Below are 22,292 nucleotides of genomic sequence, written 5' to 3'. Positions count from 1 at the left end.
ACAAAATAAACTTTCAACATTATAAATTCGGACAAGTGGAATTCGAATATTCTTAATTAGATTTATGTAGTATGTTCAACCGTCCAAATTAGATAACCTTGTTGAACGTCATGTTACCGCGAACAAATTATATAAATTTAATAAACGAAATATGCCCGGCTGAATTCATATCACTTTCAGTAAAAGTGAAATTGCATCATGTAGGTCATCAATTTTTTTATTACGATAATTAGAACTGCAAATTTATAAGATATTTTAAATTTTCGATTCAAAGTAGTTAACAGAACGAGGTATAGCCGGGGAGGAAGGCTTCTGTCGATGAGAACGAAGGAGTAAGTTGAGTAAACAAACTTTGGTAGCAAATGTAATAGATAAAAAACATGATATCAGAAAACTAATCAGTCAATATAAAGACCTAAATAGGTCGATACATCATATTTGAATAATTTTAAGAAGAACAAGGGATCTACATAATCAAGCAACGAAAACATATGAAATGATCTAATAAATAAGAAACGGAAGAAATTGCTTTACTTGTATTGATATAAACCGCATTGATCAGTGTTTTTGAGACATACGATTGCATAATGTCAAAAACATTCGAGAAGCTGAGATAAATCTGCATCAGAAAGATATCATGAAGAATTTGCAAACCTAGTGGCTGATAAAGGATACAAATTTGACAAAATCAAAATCATCAAACCACCAATACTATTTTTTGTGACTAGTTCCGAAATTGTTTCTGAAATAGATCTTATTTTGAGAAAAAATGGACTTTAAAGCAGTTCTAGTCTTGGACAATGCACCAGATCATCTTCATGAACTTGAAACTATATATCTAAATATAAAAGTGAAATTTTCACCTCCCAACAAGACATACTTTAAGCTATTAGACGAACCGTCTTAGTCACACAATTTGACATAGCAAAATTGTTATAATTTCCAGTCTATTGTACTACATTGCTAACGATTTCTACCGCTCATTAAATCGTTTCTACCTTTAGGGGGTAGAAAACATTAGAGGTCTAAAAATATTGTCACACAACACTTTCAACTGAAAGAGAATCGTTTATACTAGATTTTACCAGAAACTCGAATATGTAGAGAGATTCTCACTAGAATTTCAGCCATTTTTGACGCTTAATTTTTGTTTGACTATCATATAAATCAGACGTTGTGGAAGTTTTTTTTTGAAAATGCAAAAATTGAGTACTAAATATTAAATATTTGTGTCTGAAATAAACAAGCAACTAGACACTGTGTACGGAGACTCGCACCATCATTCAAGACTCCAAAATTTCGTGCAGCTGAATTCAAACGTGCTTGATTAATGATGAGCGTTCGAGACGGCAAAAAACTGCGACAACCAGCGATATCAATGAAAAATTTCACCAAATAATAATGGACGACATCTTATTCACTAAATTTTCTCTCAGTCCCGTTTCCCTGTTTCCCTAACCCAGGAGATTAACGTCCAGAAGAGAGGATTTTGAGTGGAATCTATTACTTGGAATTTGGAAACTCTCTAGAATCATCAAACTAGTAAAAAAATAAATTTCTAAGTGATTTTACTGTCCCTGAAACCGAGGTAAGAACGAAATACTTGGTTACAAACAACTAGAAACTAATTCGTATTCTCAAAGTTCCCTTACATTGTGGAATAGTCTAGAAAATTGAAAATTATGTATGTTAATTGATCAAATGAGTGCCCGGAAGACGAATATCTCCCAGGAATCCATTTACAATCCAGATACAAACGATTAGGAACCGATTTATATTCGTAAAAACCGGTACAAATCTGGTACATATCAATGGAAGTCATAAACATCATTGTTTACCGACATAGGTCCTGTTGAGATTGTGGAAAATGACGAGGAATCTTTGCAAATTAATCTTAACAGTAAATGTTGCCAATATTAATTAAATAGAATGGGTGGTTTCGAATAGATTACAACAAGTGCAATCCAGGAGTTACTTGAAACCCAAGAAGAAGATTTAACTTGGAGGAAATGGTAAATTTAAATAAATTATCGTCTTTAGAGACGTGTTAGTGTAGTGCATAGTATGCTAAAATTCTCGTTTAAATGTTAATTCTTGCGATATATACCCGACTCGATATTTTTAGTAAAATCAATTGGATTCTCGTTGACATTCCTTTTTGTGACCCTAATCGGTATTTCCTATACTTACACGATAATATTCTAAAATCACATTAATCTCAATAGTAAGCCAGCAATGAATACAAAAATATGGGAAAATTAAACCTAATCGTGCGTACCGAATCTTTAGGAACAACTAGGCGTTTCAGATGTGCTCGCCCCGGGAAAATTTTTTTACAGTTGGATCCACCTTACTATCTGGGTTCGTGTAATAGATAGAAACAGCGTGGAGGGTATAAGAACGTAGATATGCTGGTTTTCCCTTAAAAACTTCCTACTAGGTTTATCGAAGAGGATTAAGTTAATTAATATTAGGACATTAAGAAGATTAAAAAAGTTGAGAAGGTAAAAGAAAGGGGACTTGGAAACCACAAACGAACGTTGCTTGGAATTCCCTAGGTCGCAACAGACCAATCGCGAAAAGTTACTTTGTTTTTATTTTAAGATGTGGTTCAACGTGGGTTCCAATTAAAAAATCTAATCATAATAGATTTTTCCTTCGGCTGGGATCCTACTTGGGGTTAGCATATGGAGCAAATTTAATTTGGTCACAATAAGATGTAAATGTATATTCTGGGTAATCCCACACGAATTACTTTGATTATTTGAACTATTGAATTTTTTCAATTTAATACTACCTTCTATTTATAATACAAACCAATAAAAAAATGAATGAATTCATATTTAATTGTATCTACGCAATACGCCTCCCACCGTCCTCTTTTAAATTTGGTTACATCCTGTACATTCATTGAACAACATTAGCTTCCGTTGTTTAACAAATAATTTTTTTGGTAGTCGGTAATAATTGGCGTCGTTATCTAAATATATGCATTTTCATCGCAAATGTCATTGTCAAGGTCGAATAGAAGCAGCAGCTACATAAAAGGTGACATGACACTACCATTAATTTATTGGTAATAAAATTCTGACCTTGCTCACGAGACCAACGGAGACGTTTGCGCTCATGTGGTACATGTGCACGCGCTATCCGAACGCGACTTTCTTAAAAAGGAAACTGGAAACCTAAACTAATAGAGGTACCTACTCTAGAAGTGAAAATTTTACAGACATACTGTATTTGACAGAACGTTGCTATCAAGGTCGCGGAGATTCAAATCAAATCCAATATTAACTACAAGGAAAAATTGTCTGTTCTAAAATTTTGCTTTTCTGGTAGTTATGTTTCTCTTGAGTTATCGTATATTAGAAAAAACTATTCAATAGTCATGATGTTTTGAAATAACGCGCAAAAATTAAGATGACGTAAATGTCACGCAACATCTACTGATGTTATAAAATATAATTAACGGTTCTTCAGAAGATTCAACATCAAGATTAAAATGTCATCTACAAAGAATAAATAAGATACTGAGGTATTAGTTTGTTTAAATAAGTTTTGAAAGATAGATAAAATTGACGTTTCGACAAACATCTTTCAAAAATTATTTAAAAAATCAAATTTTGAAATGGAAGAGACCTAAAATCAAGAATATTTAGTAACATAAACATATCAAAAGGTCTAAGAAATAAGAAATTAAAGAAATTTACATTGTACATTTAATAAAGTACGAGATAAAAATTTTATTTAAACGCGTGTGATAAACTGTAGGATCTACTTGTTGCTTACAGTAACATGTAAAAGCAAAATTGCAAAATCCAACGTATATCCTGATCTTCTTCGGCTCCGATCGCTCATAGCTTACAATTTACAGGAACCACAATAATTCGCCGTAGCGAGTAAAGCAGACGTTTTGGATTCTCGTTTGAAGCAATGAAATTTCTTTATTAGTTAGACAAAATTAAGTGGAGGAAGTTTATACTTGTGTCTTTACAAAATGGGAGATAAGTTAGCCAAAGTCTTCTCTTTATTGGAGTACGACGTTGTCCGATGTCGAATTGCCACTCTTTCTTGCCGCTGCACTTCTTATCGTTCAGACTTCGTACACTTATTGAATTTCTTATTTCATTTATCCATGGTAATCTTGGTCTTCCTCTCCTGTGGGATCCACTTCATTATATTTATTGGCAATCTTTCTTTCCTCATCCACGGCATGTATTCAAATCAAATCAACTGTTCTATCATTGTTTTTTCAGGTTTATTTTCTCTTTATTGTGTCTTTTCGGACTTATTTTATTTGCTTTTCTTAAGGCGTCAATTTTTAACTACCAAAAATAGACAGGATATCCATGACAACATCAAAAGAGTTCATTAGAACTAGAAAGTCAAATAGTACAACGAAGAATGAAATTCAAGTACATTGGAAGTGTTATAACCAGTTATGGAGACGTAAAGGTAAAAGGACAAGTATCTAGAGCAAATAAGGTCGCAGGATGTCGTCAAAATGTAGTATGGCGAAACAAACACCTAAGACAAGAAACTAAAACACAAGTTTACAAAGTAACAGACCTATACTACTAGAGAAAAAACCATAACAAAATTATAATTTCATAAGGACAAACATCTTTTGAATTTTGTCACATAAAATCACAAACACCTTGTATATTTTCACAATTATGTGATTATTACATCGCTTTATTATACCAAAACCAAAAACCAAATATAATAAGCCCCGTACATTCACGAAAATCTGGAAATAAACTTCCTGACGCCACTATTTTGATAATTACAAAATATGTTCGATCAGGTATCGAATCAACATAAACTACCATAACTTCAACAATTATTAATTTTTTTGTTTCAACTTTCAGTGTAGTCAAAAAACATGATGTAACAAAGCTATATTTTCACTTTTGGATAATTTGGTGACCACAATATTTTTTTTCATGTTTCTGAATCACCCTAACATCTTAATGCATATTTATAATGAAAAGTCAAATCTACTCGATTGTAAAAATATTTCAACATTTTCCATTAGTAGTAACGCTCCATTTATCTAATTCCGTTTTAACGTAATTCTGTCACAAGGTCATTCAATAAATCTCCTTGAGGATTATGCGTTACAAATACTGAAATCTGCTGCATTGACCCTGGCCTGTTAAGCTTAGATACTTGGCACTCAAATCAGACTAAAGGGCGGGCTGGTGTTATTATTGTAAGAGATCGAAATCCTCAGTTCGTTCTCTCTTGTTTTATTTCGGGCTTTGAAATCCAGAAGGGAAAGATGCGGAATTTTGCGTGTTGAATTTGATCGTTAATGCGGATGTTTTTTCGATTTAGGTTGTGATATTGGCAACTAACTATTCTTCTACACGGTCGAGCAGTTTTTAACTAGAAAAAAAGTTTCCAATAAAAGCAAAACAACTCTTAAATGTTAACTAATGACTTGATCTAGCGTCCCATGCTTATTGCGAATTCCGAACTGATGGTCTGGTATTATTTTCTTTTATTATCTTGTCGAATCTCTTAACATAAAGTTTCCCGATATTTTTGAGCGAAATGGAAGTAAACTTATGGGTAGATACTCTTAGGACTTTTCTTCGGTTTGAGATCATTTTTATTCGTGCAACTTTCGAAAGAAGTTATTCTCAACTTGGTATCAAGGATGTAAAATATAATTAATAAGTATAATATAATTTTTTATAATGATTTTCATTAGGATTCAACTACAAACATAGGAAATACCTTTAATTTTTCATTTCAATCACAACATAAAACTAACAAGCTTGAGCTTTGGCGTAAAATTAAAATATCCGCTTGTTAATTTATTATTTCGAAGCGGTATTCACCTACTTAACAAATATAACGAGAAAAATAACTCGACGATAGGCACGGGTTACAAATCTTACTAAAATATCACATCATTGGTTAGAAAATCTTTTCATCCGTTATATTTCACGAAATCTTATCTAACCGATGCATTCCAATAACAGCCATCATCAGTAAACTGTACTTCACCAAACACTAACAGAAAATTACGGTTTTCTGATAAAGAATTCTCTACACGTCTAATAATTTCTCTGGAATCCAATATACAGTTAGTTATTTGGAGATTGGAGGCAGAAATCAGAAATAGTTGGTTGTATTCGACTGTGAAAGGCAAGCATTCAAACGCGACTTGAATGTTGATGATCGTGAACTTATCTAAGGAAAATTCAAACACCGTGTCATTGATAATTCGAAATATATTTATGCACTATTGTATAACTAAATGAAATTAAATAAAATTGATGAATGATATCGCTTAAGTTTAGAAACCTCTTGAAACCTCTTTCATTTTTCAAAAATTTTATTAAAATAAATTCAAACTTCTTGTCATGTGATTAGAAACACACGTCGCACCCTTAATCTGCGAAAGAAAATATAAGATACGCCACAGAACATATCCTAGGAAGAAATGCAAACTTAGTTGTTATTCAGTACAAACAATTTCGATTCCAGCGCCTTTGATGGTACGTGACAGAACTAATCTATTTTCGCGGTTCATTTAAATTTACAACACAGAATATCTACTGTATTCTGTGTTTTTCATTTCCATCCAGTTGGCTGGGAACCGGGTTCGCTCACTTCAGACCAAAAAGCGCATTAGAGTCATATCTTCATTGCAAAAAAGCGATGGCATTCAAGGAAAAATCGAGTGCCTTTAAATCACTGGCAGGAGAAATGTATCAAAACGAGGACGTTACAACATACGTAATCCCCTATTTGGAGTGAAAAATTGGCAACTATTAATTAGAATTGCTAAAGAGGTTAGAGCTTCACTATATATTGTATGGACTTTAAAGGAAACTATTCACATATCCCTCGTACTTATACAAATATATTAGAACCCATTTTCTTTTATTATCGCTATCGCTAGACAGGATTCAATGATTCAACATGATAGTGTTCAATAATGAAACGAAACAATAGATAACCGCAATCCTAAGAAAAAGAAAATCGTGCGTGTTCCGTCAATATAAACATACTGTAGAGAATGCACAAAGGTGTGGCTCAGACGTACATGTCACGTTAATTGACATACCGTACGGTTCGACGCAGTAACGTTTATTTAATTCATTCATATTACTTTGTTGTTTTTGTTACTAATAAAAGTTCGATATCGCTTCTCAACAAGACAGTTTTTATTTGGGAAAAGAAACTGATCAGAGGGAACTATATCAGTGAATATGGCGTATGGTGGTACAGCAATAGCGGGCTATTGGGAAAACTCTTTTCTCCAACAAACGTGGTAGTGTCTCTTAATATTGTCATCAAAACGTGTCAGCAAATATTACTTCTTAGAAATCTGAAATCTTGTTTTCTCGGTAACGCGCTTCAATTTCCGATTTTATGATTTCACTCCCACCAGTTTTTATATTGTTTTGTACTAATGATATTGTTCCACGTACTTCTCATGGTACGTTTGGCAGAATTTAGATGTAAAAAAGAGAATTTTTAAAAAATTACTTCATTATCTTTGAGAATGGAGAGGCGTTGTCGATTATTTTTGCTTGTACGCCACAACGCATGTAGGGAGAACCGGCAAACAACCGACAGTCCGAATGAGCATCTCTATATCTATGATAATAGAGTTAGTAGCTTTGGAAAGGCCTATGTCTTTCATTTTTTTACCTATATTATTTCCCTCACGAAGTCTAAGATTTGTCATAAAATGAATGAAACGAAAAGTTTGTTATCTTTTTATCTTCTTCAAACTTGGCCGACAATTTCATTGCTCTCGAGTCATAGCAGCCAACTCGACAATCTTGTCGAATTAATCAACTTTGATTCGATGGACATGCAATGTTATTAATGCCGCTGTCTATGCAGATGTTTTCAATATAATTGTTGTAGAAGTATTAGTGGTTATTGAAAAAATTAATGCTTTGAATTTGTAGCAGTTAAATGAATCTTAATAATTTTTGTTTTGGTCCAATTCATTCATATACGTCTGGTTGAGTATTCTTTCTATATAGAAACAATAATAATTAGAAATCCACTTTCGTTAAAGCTCTTGTAAATTACGACTCGAATGATATTCGGTCGGCATTAAAATCAGACGTAATTAAGATTGATGTTTTGCGGAGATCGTTATTTCAAAAAGTACATTCAAGAAAGTAAGCCTAAAAAACAATTGCCACATTATGGTAGATTAATTTAACCGCAAGAGGAGCTTATTTAAAATTTCTGCTGTTTCGAGTAACGCAATAGTTGTATAAGAATAATCTTAGTAATGATTTAAAGTTAATTCCTATAATTGACTTATTCAGTTACTAATCAAAAATCAATATGAAAAATTTCATATATTCAAATAACTAGAAAAAGAAAACCATAAATTTTACCACAAAGGTCGGTATATTGATTATATAAAAAATATTATCAAGAAAAATGTATGTGGGATCTATATAATTCGTTAACAACCTAACATGATTTTTTTCTATGAAAAAGCCAATTCAAACGATTTTTAATGCTATGGAGAGATATCCTTTAAGAGATGTGGCCCCGTATGTACAATTATTTATAATCTAATATCTTCAAAAGAGTAGAAAATGATAACAGGTCATCATAAAACGAGGTGTAACTTCACTTTAATTTAACTAATCCTTTCCTGATGAAACAATCTAGCGCTTTTCCCGTCGCTTTAATGGTCCCTTTTTTTTTCATCTTCATCCATTCTGACGATAGGTTCATTCCAGAATCATCCTGAAATAGTTGTTTTGTATAATCTGCAGAAATGTTTTGTTACGACAGTCAATATGAACCTCGTTGCAGTTTTGCTTTTAATTTCTCTTTGGAAGCAGTCTCGAACCCGACATGCTTCTATCCACATCGTTCTGATGTATTATGTTGAAGACGTAATCGACCAATAAATCCTCGTATAATTAAAAATTGAGAAGGATTTTTCTCACGTTTACGTTCCACAGTGTACATTATTACTTCACGTGAAGTAAATTCACAACAGATGCAATACAGTTAAATAAACAGTTATTGAAAAAAAATCAAACCCAGATCGATACTGAAATGCGTTTTATCGATTTCCAACAAGAAGTCAAATCAATAGAAAAAAGATAACTAAAGGATGGGTGACTTCGTGAATCGAAAGCAAGTCTACTCGCCAGTAAAAGAGAAAGTGAAGCATTTCTAATTAATAAAGGACTAAGACTATATGATTCACTATCTGCAACATTATTCAATCTATCATTGAAGCATGTACTAAGACATATAAAGGATTCTTGAAAAACAGCGGGATCCAATAATAGTATTCGAAGACGACATGGTCCTGAATGGAAAGTATGCTGAAGAAATTGGAAAAGAAATAGTTTCAGAATAAATGGAGCTGAAATAAAAATTATGAGGAATGGCAACCAATATTAAATAACGGTGCAAAAACAATTGGGCGCAAAAGGGAATTGAGAATAGCAGAAAAAATAATAAAAGCAATATTAAAACCATACTAGATAAAAATGAAAGCAGATAACATGGATGAAATAAAGGAGGAACTTTAAAGAGAAGATATAGTTGAAATCACAAAAAAAGAATCACTTGGCGGATAAAATTTTAAATTATAACAAATAATATACCCTGACAGATGTTCTGTTTATATTTTTACATCATATTTTAACAATAATTTCAGTCCCTGATGATGAATACATAGTCATTCGAAATCTTGGAATACATTATGATTAGTTTTAAAGAATTAATCCGTAAGAACCTTCTTTTGATCAACATAAATTAAAATACGTCATAAAATATTTCTAATCGAATTAATTTACTGAGAAAAGCATACTGCGTTTGACATAAATAAACATTTATATTTAGTCACATAGCTCCATTGTATTTCAAACATCGATCACATTCAAATTTGCAAGTAGGGGAAACTGGGTATTTATATTATACATCGAAAGTACGACCAAGAGTTCAAGGTCTCTGTTTTCCGGGACCTAAATACTATATACTAGACATAGATAGCGTCTGCAGGTATGAACCTGAGTGGACTGTTCTTGCCTTAAGATAACAGATGTCGAAATTGGTTGCATTTCGTCTTGCTGTCGATCGATGTTAGTAAGGGCATATCATTTTTATATTTAACAACAACTCTATATCTGCCTTTCGTATTTGCCACATAGGATCTGCTGGTAAGATTGTTATTGTTTTCAGATGAGAATCCTGTTCTGACACGGACCAAATAGATCAAAACTTGTCAACAGAATATGCATCTTTGCTCTAGTTTTTATGAGGTATAGGAATGTCGATATCGGAAAAAATTCGATCTATGTTACATTCTTCGAAGAAGATGTGATTCAATATTCGTGGCGGCAAATTATTATTGTTGGACAACAACTCGTTGTTGACGAATTCTGGATATTTTTTTACGCATTAGTGATATCGACAATATTCGTAAGAAAAATTTGATTTTTTTGTTGCTAAATTCGCGTTTTCAATTTTTTGATTATTGTGATGTATACACTTTCTAATTTGATGTTTATTATGAATTGCGAAGATGTAAATTGCATTTTTGATGTAGTAGAAACGATGAATCGAATATCTTTTGGGCTATGTCAATGTTGTTACTAATAACGTCTTCTATCGGGTTTTCCAATAAGAAGTGTTATTTTAATATTCAAAGAAAAATGCCATTTTTTGAGATAAATGATCGTATGTTTATTTCATTATAAAGAGGAAGGTATGCCAATAATAATGGAACACAACATCAGCCAAATGGCCGCCACGACTGCACTTACAGGACCATATCCTTGTTATGAAATTTTCCGTAACCAAATTGCAAAGCGGCTGCCCTATGTCCTCGATAGCCTCACGAATTCCATCTTTGAGGTCTTGAATCGATGCTGGACTGTTGGCGTAGACCTTATCTTTCACGTGGCTCCAAAGGAAAAAGTCGCAAGGTGTTAAATCACAAGATCTCGGTGGCCAATTGCGATCACCTCTTCGAGAGAAAGATCGATGGTTTCGTTGCTTATGTGGCACATAGCGCTGTCTTGTTGAAAGTAAACGTTGTCCAAATCAATACCATCCAATTTCGGCCATAAAAAATCATTAATCATCTCTCGATAGCGCAATCCATTCACCGTAACTGTTGCTCCAGCCTCATTTTCGAAAAAGTAAGGTCCAATGACACCGCCAGACCATAAACCGCACCAAACAGTAACGCGTTGAGGATGGATAGGATTTTCAACAATAACTCTTGGGTTTTCCGAGCCCCAGATTCGACAATTTTGTTTATTGACGTAAACAGCAAAGACACGACGTTGTTGATGATCGGCCGGCTTGAGTTCTTGTGTTAACTGAGCTTTATAGGCCTTAAGACCCAAGTCTTTATGCAAAATACGGTGTAATGACGCTTGTGGAATGGCTAATTCCAAAGAACGACGAGGAATGGACAAACCTGGGTTTTCTTCAACACTTTGAGCTACAGCAGCAATATTCTTAGTTGTTTTTGAGCGACGTGCACGGGTTTTATTCTTCGTATTTTAATAATTTCTATGCGTTGTTGAAGCGTGTATCGTTCCATTTTCATTAATGGCGTAGTTTCTACTTGTCAAATGTCAAAAAATGACAGCTTCAAAAGTGACATTTACCGAAATAGCGGGCTGTTCAAAATAACACCTCTTTTGGAAAACCCTTTATATATCCTTATGCAACATTAAAGCTTTTCCAGCCACCACATCGTTTCAATTGGATCAAATTAGCGCCTGAATTGAAAAAGTAGCTGATGTTCTTCTGAAGTAGTGACCAATGTATATTTCAGGGTTTGTTTCATTTTGATATTTAGATGTCTGTGCGAATTTTTGCAATAGAATTCATCTCCACAACTTGATTATGGAAAAGACCTTTTACATATTTTAGAAAAAAATGGCGTGTGGCTGAAGTCGGTGGACTTTGTAGTTGCAGTATTTTCTATGCTTTGACCAATAACTATAGAATCAGTTTCTAGCCCTACTCTATCAACATTTGATTCATCGTCTAGTCAGTCGATAGAGATAAAGGCATACCTGAGATAACAACAATGACTTTTGGTGAATTAATATGAGTAATAGTATAAATTAAGCATTTTCTGGTAACTTCTAAATTTAATGAAAGGAGCGAGTGAAAAAGATTCTTTTCTTCTAGAGCGTAAAGTAACAATCGTTGGAAATTAGCGACTTCACGATATCATTCGAATAAAGTAATCAGTCAATTTACAGGCGTAGAAGTGAAATCAATGTACGCAAAAAATAATTTATTGATTTACGCTACTTATCCCTAGCAATACCTTGGAGAGTATCAACCATACGCGCTTTTAGCGGAAGTAATTGACTTATCGAGAGAAAATGGTGCAGTTCCTTTTAAAGGAAAGTGATAGACGGGCAGACGTTGTAACAGGTAAACTCTCTCTTTGATTCTCTCGTGTATCGGAAACAAACGTAATTTAATATTAGCCTGATTAGCACAACCTAATGACCTAGAAAATATTCTGTAGCAATGTTTTTGTCATCCAATATACAAGTTTCTCTTGAAATTTTTATTTACTTACCGAAAGGGGATATTGATATGAATTACAAGTATTTTAAATAAATCTACAAATTTACAAAAACCTAATACCAATAACATATCCACTTGTTCGCTAAATGAAAATGTTAGCAATTCTGATATTATGTTATATACGACGATGGTCCCAGAAATATCTGGTCTGATGTAGAGATGGAGGTGATGAAACTTAGGAAATCAATTTTACAAGGCATTCTTGACAGCAATCCCCAATTTTTGCAAAAATAACGTGTTTTGCGCCTCTTCCAATATTTGAAATTTCCTCTTTTGCCTGGGAGGGGATATGGAGTATCTTCTTCAGCGACACCAGTAAGCCGTATAGAGGAAGCACGAACTGCTTTTGAGCGCTCTTCTTTTTAGATTCTCCTGTAGTAATTTTAGCGCCACCGGTTGGTTATAGAATATAATGATTTCAGGTTTTCTCATATGACCAGTCTCAACATCATTATTATCGTCTTGGTACAAAGCGGAAACGAGAATTACATTTCTTCCAGAACCATTTTACAAACAGCAAGAATCCGTTCCGAAGTCTGGCACACATGTCTCAGGACAACATACTAATTGTTTTTACTAATCTATGTTGCACATTACCAATTCATAAGTTTTAATTGATCTGGAAGGTATTTTTTATGGATTTTTGTTATTACATGGACTGGTAAACCACAGTCGTGGAACGGAGTCTTAATATAAAGTTTAGTTTTTAGGCCAACGGCGTACCACGAGCGTGCTTTTGCTTTCGTCGTATCTATCTTCGAAATAAATAGACTAAATAAATGTAAGTACTTAACCGCACTTATAAATATTAAAATTCGTGATTTTCACAATGTCCTTGATGTGAATGGTATCGAGTAAGACACGAAAACCGAGATTAAACACATCACTTTCTGTACATGAGAAGGCGTATCCCATGCAAAGAACTTTATTGTCATCTCTCGTGGGAAAGTCGGCATGATAGCCGTATGATTTTATACAAAAACATACTTGATAAGTGATGGTCAACAGTAACAACCATTTAATGAGTGTGAGACCATTTACACGGTGGTCACTAAAATAATTTAGTTTTTTTACACATATAATCTTGTGCTATAACTATGTATCCGATATCCTTCAGGACATCTTTTGAAATTTTTGTTATTCCATTTTAACTTTTGTGAAAATATTTATATAAATAAAAATATTGATTGAATAAATATGGGACGAAAAAGACCTTGTATTACTACCAAATTGGTGCTGTAGCAGAGATCTAATCAAACATTCAGTGCCAGTGATACCGAGCTGTTTATTCAGGCTTGACCACTCCATAATAAATTTCAAAATAAAACACACAAATTTCTCTCTTATTTTGTGAAGTTGTTTTCGTTCTCGTAAATTCAGACTTGTAAGATTCAAAATGAGTAAAACCAAGGAACTATCGTTTGGAATTAGTGGCAAGTCTTCAACCATTGCGATAAACTTAGATATACCTCTATGACCTTGGAATGCAACGTAAAAAAATATGGATCCACCAAGAGCGTTCGCGATAGAAATGGAGCAGCCTCAAAAAACCGTAACCGCTGAAAATAAACGTCTCGTATCGATCAGAGAGTGAGAAAAGTTTATGCAGTGTTGAGTCAACGTATGGTATGGGGATGTTTTGGAGGAAGGGCGACTGGAGACCTGGTTAAAATTGAAGGGATTTATCGTTCAGCATGACAACGATCCCAAGCATTCCTCGGAAGAGTATTTAGAAATAATAGCAAAGGAAAAATGTACTGGAAGTAATAATTTAGCCGTTATAGTCGCCAGACCTAAACCCTATTCTGTTGTTGTGGAACAAATAGAACAGGGAAGTCAAAAAGCAGTGTCCTATTTCCACTTCCCATCCTTGGAATATCCTGAAAAACCGATTGGAACCAAATAGACGACGAACATTTCAGTCGAGGATCGTATTCCAGAGTAATTGTTATATTTAATTGTCTACATAAAGTTCATACACCCATCGATACTCTTTTTCGAATACAAAACGGCTAGAAATAAAATTGCATGCAACACGATACAAAAGTGATTTCATGGCATATGCAGAAAGTTCCGAGTCATCATTTTCAGGATTTGTTACCTAACTTATTATTTTTTAATTCGACCAATCTTGAATTTCTACAAAAATAGTTTTCCTTAAAGAATCACACTGTAAATAAATTGTTTCCATTCGAAAGAGAAAGCATCTTAAATTTATAAAAGTGATTAGTAAATCATTGTACATTTTTCGATACTGTTAACTTCGTTTAACGTAAATATCAAGATAAAGAATAATTGTTGTCTTCAGGCTGATTCGTTAATAAAGGAGAAAGTAATTTTTATTTAGACAGATGTTTAAATGTAATTCATTTTAATGAATTAAAAAAAAACTTCTTTTTCATGTGAAAGCGAAATTGTTTTGAATTTAATCATAACATTCCGATGGCAATATGTTTTCTGAAGAGTATGAAATCATCGCTAGGTAACGGTCCGAAGTTGCGCCAACTCGGAACGAAGATATTTTAGGTAAACGAAAAGGTAGTCCGACTACATAATACAACTCATGATGGAATAATTAATAGTATTACGTTAGATTAGGTTACCTAAATTAAATTCACAATTCCATGAAAATACACATCTTTTAAAAACTGACTGAAGAGAATATTTTCTATTGGAGAATGGTTCATCTAATAACATGAATCTGAAATGAATTGTTTCAAAAACTCAGCAACATTTTACATAATTTGCACTTTTAAATACTGTCCAAAGTACTTTTTCCAGATGTTCATAATGAACATTATATTCCGTTAATCTTTTGCCTTTTACCGAATAAACTTCCATCAACGTACATAATTAAAATCCCGAGCTGCATAATCTTCTGTCACGAGTTGTCTAATCTTCATGACAACCAAGATCACGAGGTAACATTTTTTAGAGGGTATTGAAATCACGAGTTGGCGTACGCCCGTTTGGATATCTTAGTAGCATGAAATCAGTTTACTGGTCAAGCTTAATAATGAAAGGGTCAATCGTAAATGCCGAAAAAATTGTCTTTTTGCAGATTTCTTCTCAGAAATATTACAAAAAATATATCTAGATAATAGAAACGTGAATCACTAACTAATAATAATTTTTTCGGATTGATTTATCTCAAGATGGCGGCTGTGCAGAGTTTTTGCGATTACGTCTCCTATTTTTCATGGTCTACGGCTGGACTAACAGCTTCTGTAATTTTTGAAATCATGAGACAATGAATTTTTTTGATTATCTATAATAACAACTATAGAAGTATGTAGAATTGCGATATATTAATTTTTTACTAAATGGTGAAACTCTAAATTGTAAAATGAAAAAAATGCCTAAAAATAAAAAAATTGTTTGAGATGAGTCCCACCAAACTTAAAAATCCATTATTAAGATAAACACACAAAAACTGATACTTTTTTTTCGATCAAAATGTTTTGGGCGATAATTTTAGAGGTCATTTAAAATAAAAAAATTGGGATCGATCTTCATTAATTTATTCATGGTCATTCAACAGTCAACGTCAAGTAGCAATAATACTTGCAATGGGTTCATATAGTTGAAGGATTACACAAAGATTAAACTTTACCTTTCGATACTACCAAATAAAAACAATTTAATAGAGGATACTAGACCGAAGGTTTCTGGTACTACACAGCCGAACTTTCCGAATAGACCTCGTATAGAAAATACTGTTATATGCAAGAAGTTTCACAACTGTGGTTGTTTATCACTTAAACTGAAACGTTGATGGGTAAGGAGCAAGACTTGCTTTTCCTAATAACCATCAATTTGTTTATTTTTCTAAAATCGCTGAAGAATGTTTGGGTGATTCCGTTCTAACTGTGATTTTTTGTATTCAAAATTTCAAGATTTTAAAATTTAACTTTTCTAACTTTTTTATGCATATTATTCATCTATTTTACTGTAAAAATAAAACTCTAAGAGGAATTTACTACAACTTCAAAGTATCACGAGCAAGACACAAATGTCGGATTTTGAGTTCCACGGTACTGACTCATTTATCCACGGTACTGACATGGTAACTTAAGATATTAAACAACAAGTGCATCAATTTTCCTCAGTTTGATCATAAACATTAGAATTTATAAGGTAATTAGTTTAAATCATTTGTTACGACAAAAAAAATTAATAATTTATCGGTAAATTCTAGGAATGGACATGACACGGTACTGACATTCAAGTGATGTAGTATAAGTTTTCTTTAAGTGGCAAGTTATATTGTATAAAAATAATGTTTAAATATCTTAAGAATTATTCAATTAACACAAAATTTTTATTAATTGATTATTAATTAATGACTAGTACAAAAAAACAATACAGGACATTGAATATCACAGTTATAATGGAATCACCCGTTTACTTTATCTGTGCAACTTCAAGCCTCATAATACGATATTCTATAAATACGACGATAAAGTCACATTTAAAACGCTTCCAAAGAGCACAGGGAAGACCTAACATCGTTCCATCCTCATTAAGCAAATAAGGTCATGGCTACAAAGAATTTTTTTTAATTTTTTTGAAATTCTTTCTTTGTTTATTCTTGTTCATATCTCCACGCCATTAATTTTTTACCCCAGTTTCCAGGTACGTTAATTTTTCTACTTGATCTATTTGTACATTACCAACCGTGATTTCTCCTTTTGGTACATTTTTCTGTTTAATTCTGACCATATATTTACCTTCATGCGTTTCCGAGGTATAGAATTCTCAAAAAATACATATTTAGACTATTTATTTAAATTATATATAGAAATGATGGCTTAAGTAATAAAATGTTCAATAACTATCGTAAGTGGGTGCTTTGGCATATTTTTTTTCTTTGGTTCTTTCGCCATTAAAATATTGTCGATGCCGTTCGTACCTCATAGCTTTCATCCGCTTAAATTGCTTGGTTCTCAAGGAGCATTCTCTAAAATCTTCAATAAGTAAATCGCATTTCTTTAAACCTCTATCCAGACCGTAAGCTTCCAAACAATCCAAAACTTTTAATTCGAGATTGGCACATTCTCCATACCATTGATGATTAACAAGAGATCCTGTTAAATCAGTAAAAGGCGATTTTAACCAAGGTGATAAGGACATTGTTTATCTACGACAAAAAATATTTAAGATGAAACATCGTAAACGTTTAGGATATTCAGTTATAACATGGTATCAATTTCAAAATTATACCTTTGAATTTTTATATATCAAATCATATAAATGACAGTTTAGATGACGGTTATCTGTTCCTATTATTGAAAAATTGTCAACGTCATTTTATATATTTTCATCTTTTATATATACCAATAATTAAATCTCGCTGTATTTAAACTAATTACTCAGAGGGGTCTGTATTACGCATTTTATTAAATAAATTTTTTGAGCACTTCTCTTTTTTGCCATTACAAGTGAAAAATCACCGCAATTATTTTGAAAAAATATATTTAATATCAAATTTTCCATAAAACAACATAAATACTTTGCATAACAACAAATATTTACCACTGGTACTTCCAATATATGATATATTTTTCATATAGGAAATGGCTGACAACTTTTTACTCGTTTTTTTTTCTTAACTTTTTCAATGTTGTGGATTCGATGTCCTTTCATGTCCTTTTTCAGTTCTAGAAGTAAGGAAAACTCAAACGAGGCTAGGTCAGGTGCGTGGGGCGGCGTTACCATGTTTAGGTTTAACCAAAAATAGTTGAACGGAGATAGCTGTATGTGCAGGTTCATTGTCATGATAGAAGAACCAGTCTTCTGTCTGCCACAACATTCTATGAAGAGAGCTCCAAGATAACCTACTTACTCAATGATGGTTGATGTATTCTCACTCGATAGTTAGTGAGCACAAAATATCGAATTTTTTCAATCGATTAATTTTTTTCTTCGAATAAGATAGTTGATATGCACCCACAATGAGTCTTGTCACCATTTTTAAACCGTGTAACCTCTCGAGCTTTATCTTATAGTGTCATCTTTGTATTTTGGTTTCAATATTGAAAAGTTTCGGTAGCTTCAACAGTAGAAAACAAAATTTCACAGATACACTCTATTCACTTAAACTCACTATTATAAAAAAGGAAACCCGGGCAAAGTAGTACTAGCAAAAAATCACTACAGATGAACAGAACTAGACACTTCGATATCACAGACTAAATTGACTATGATATTCCGATTATTATTATATCAAAAATTCCTCAAATAAACACTAATGTCACTAATCTTTATCCACACCCACAAACGCCATGTAAGATCATGTCTAGAAAGGATTATTCCGTCAATTCTGTTTTGTTTGCATTTTAGAAACAACCTTTTTTTCTGTCTTGATATTATTGATTTTAAATTTTTCAATGAAAGTCTCTTTCTTATTTTAAATAATCGGCAGTTTAGCTAGTTTCAATTTTTTTCCGCCAATAACTGTTTCGACAGATCTGACATACAAGAAATTTTACTGGAAGAATTGATTATAGAAAACTAAACATACTTGTCCAAAAATTTGGTAGGTTGCAACAAATTTTAGGACAACACTACACAGTTCTTCACATTCATTGAGCGAGGAATTCTAATTGAATGCGTGAGATATACCAATAGAGTCTGTAATTTTGTTTAAAATTTGCCCATTGACTATTACTCTTAACAAAAAGATGAAGGATTAGGATCTAAAGTACCCTCCTACCTATCCATCCGGACCTGGAAACCAGTTTGTATTGAAATTAGCACAAATGATTCGTACATAAATGCGAAATATTGTTCGTCAAAGAATATTGGTTCTTTATATAAATAGTGACTATTTTTGGTCGTTGATTAAGATCTTCATCTCATAAAGGCTTGTTTATGATCCGTCCAAGATTGACAGTTTTTACTATTTTATCATAAACGTAGATTCATTCATTTTTCGTGTCTATTTAATCCTCAATGTATAAAAAACTCAGCAGGCTTCTATTTAAATAAACTCATATTGTAAACTCAGTATCTTTAAAATGGAAAATTTTGAGCAAATATCATATAGTTGATCCTTCATTTAAAGATTGAATTATGACCAAAAAATATGGACGTCAATAGTTTTACACACTTTATCTTAGCCTACCTACTGTTAATGTTTTTTTTTTCTAACAGAACCAAAAAAATTACGATATGATTGGAAATTATGAAATATTAGAGGACTCAATTAGAAATTAACGTTTTCATGTTAATAACAAAATTGTGTAATTAGTAAAATCGATGGGATGCTTAAAGTTTTAGATAAGAACTTCTTTGTGTTTTACACATTTCTCTTACGTTGTTTTTTACATATTCTGACCAGAGATTTTATTCAAATTCGCAACAGCCGGCTTTATTTCAAAATACCCGTACGAAAGGTTTTACGCGACGTTAATAATATTCCTCTTTCCACGTTTCTACCTCCATTGAAATTGCTGCATATTCTAACAATAGAAAATGGAGCTGAACTTTCAGGACAAAACAAAAGTCAAACATCAAAATTTTAAACACGGCTACGTGAGTGCAGTACGGATACATAAAAAGGTTCTGCATAATTTTCTTTTTACATTAACTAATCGTTTCTGTTGTATTTATAGTAATAAAAAATATGATTCTCAAATGTTGAGACATTCTATAAAACGTACTATTTTGGTATAAACAATTTTTATTCTTCGTCTATCACCTTTTATATACCTACTTTAGTACGTTAGTGATTTTCTCTCGTATTCTTCAAAACGTGTGCTACTTTCTCTTTCACACTTTCTGTGGGCCCAAATCCCCTTTTTGGAGCTGATTACACTTTGGAAAACAGTGAATAGCCATAACGTGCAAGATATGGCAGGAACTGTTTGAATTCTTTAATTGGAAAACGTTTATTTAACATAAAGTTTAATTAGTAATTCTTATTTACTACAAAGTTTAAAACCTAAGTATGTATTCACTACTAGTTTAAACAGGGCACCAGACAGGAATTGAGCTTTTTTGGTACCTATTCAATTTTTTAATTTGTTCTAAAGGAAAGCCAAATTCAGTAAACCTCTACATAAAATCTCTAATATTTTGTGTTACTCTGATTTTTGAATAAGTAAGCTCCATTACTATTTCCATCAACGGCAGAGCTGCGATCGCAGTTCCAATCATGCGCGGCAGTTACTATAAATCGAGCAGAAGAAATTTATGCCATTTCCAGATCGCTTTTTATGGTGTCAGTCGTAAATGAAAATTCCGCCGTTTGTGAAAACAGATCTGTGATTCGTTTTCAAAATGCAAAGAAAGTTGAACCAAGCGAAATTTATCGATAAATTTGCGAGGTTTACGGTCAAAACGCTATGGGTGAATCAATGGGTCAGACAGTTCAATGTAGGATGTGATCGTGTGTACGATGAACAACGATGTGGAAGCTAAAGCAATTCCATAAGCTTACAATTGGTGCTATTTTTATGGAATTCCCAGTTAATCGTTTTTATTGTACGGAAAAACTGAAATTTCGAAAACTGCTCACGCTAATTACTCAAAATTATTACTCAGCAACACAGTTTATGGAATAGGCAATGCACTAAACGGCAATCAATGCAATGCAAAACAATTCGACTTTAACGAAAGTTGAGTCTAAGCAAAACTTGACACATCGAAAACGCATGGAGTAGAAAAGGAATGCTGTTGATTGATTTCTTACCACAAAGCCCAATAATCAATGCACATGTTTACTGCGAGATCATTAAGAAATTGAACCGCACAATACAGAATAAGCGCCGAGGATTACTATCAAAAGGTTTTGTTACTTTCTACAATAATGCCCGATCTCATACTGCGAACGTTGCAAAAAATCTTCTACGGGGATTTGGCTAGGATGTAATTGATCATACAGCCAGGACCTCCCCCTACTTGTTACATACCCAAAGAAACTTTTGTGATGAATGTGGTAGTGGTTAATCTAACACAATGCGTTTCAAAACTGAAAAATGTGAAAATTATCATTTTCCAGTATGTGGCTTAGAATTATCTTAACACCTAACATTAACATCCGCTGTCCACTGTATACCTCGTCATTGATATCTCGACTATATGAAATGATTTCGAAGGACAATAAACCTTCATAATTTCACCAGATATACAACAATACTGGTAACTGTCCTTTTGTATAGATGAATCTATTTTTCATTGTAAGTAACAATGCTCAGCTCTACTCGACTTTTCGATAGAATCTGTGTGATAGAATTCGTGTGGCAGTAATCGACAACCTTCATAGATCTTACTGAATAACTTCAAGTGGCGATTTATGATCCAAGGGAATCAGTAAGCCGGCGAGTACTGGTGCTAACTAAGTCCCACGTAGACCTGAGCGCAAACAATCTTTAAACGTGCGTTAAACCTTCAAAATTAAAACAAATAGAGAATGATTATATTCCAAAAAAATAATTATTTGAAGTCAAAACATGTCAATTTCAAAGGTTGTTTTATTTTTAAAACATAGTCAGATATAAGTCATAATCAAGTGTTACTTTTAAGTTTAATTATTTCTCTTAACCTTACAGTTAAGTGCTTTTTTTGTCCAGTTTATTCTTCAACATAGTTTAATCAAAATTCATATCACTTATTTAGAACGTCTATGCAAAAACATATACAATAAAGAAAAGATATCTGCTCCAGACAACACAAGTGTAGCTCTCGATTTGTGTCTACAAAACAAT

The 22,292-nt window shown here is 32.8% G+C and overlaps 2 protein-coding genes across 9 annotated transcripts in view; one reads left to right on the top strand and one right to left on the bottom strand.

Moving 5' to 3' along the window:
- LOC130896916 (rap guanine nucleotide exchange factor 2-like) overlaps window positions 1-22,292 on the top strand; it is a 180,254-nt gene that overhangs the window by 92,171 nt on the left and 65,791 nt on the right. The window lies entirely within an intron of this gene.
- On the bottom strand, window positions 17,349-17,857 carry LOC130896918 (uncharacterized). Its single transcript, XM_057805299.1, has 2 exons — window positions 17,806-17,857; window positions 17,349-17,722 (listed from the first exon to the last, which is right to left on the bottom strand). Exon 2 carries the CDS (start codon window positions 17,713-17,715, stop codon window positions 17,410-17,412), a length of 306 nt encoding a protein of 101 aa, XP_057661282.1. The 5' UTR covers window positions 17,716-17,722; window positions 17,806-17,857; the 3' UTR covers window positions 17,349-17,409.

The sequence above is a fragment of the Diorhabda carinulata genome, chromosome 8, assembly GCF_026250575.1.
Source record: "Diorhabda carinulata isolate Delta chromosome 8, icDioCari1.1, whole genome shotgun sequence".
Classification (NCBI taxonomy): Eukaryota; Metazoa; Arthropoda; class Insecta; order Coleoptera; family Chrysomelidae; genus Diorhabda; species Diorhabda carinulata.
The sequence above is the reverse complement of the archived record's forward strand: the minus strand, read 5'-3'. Positions and strand labels throughout refer to the sequence as shown.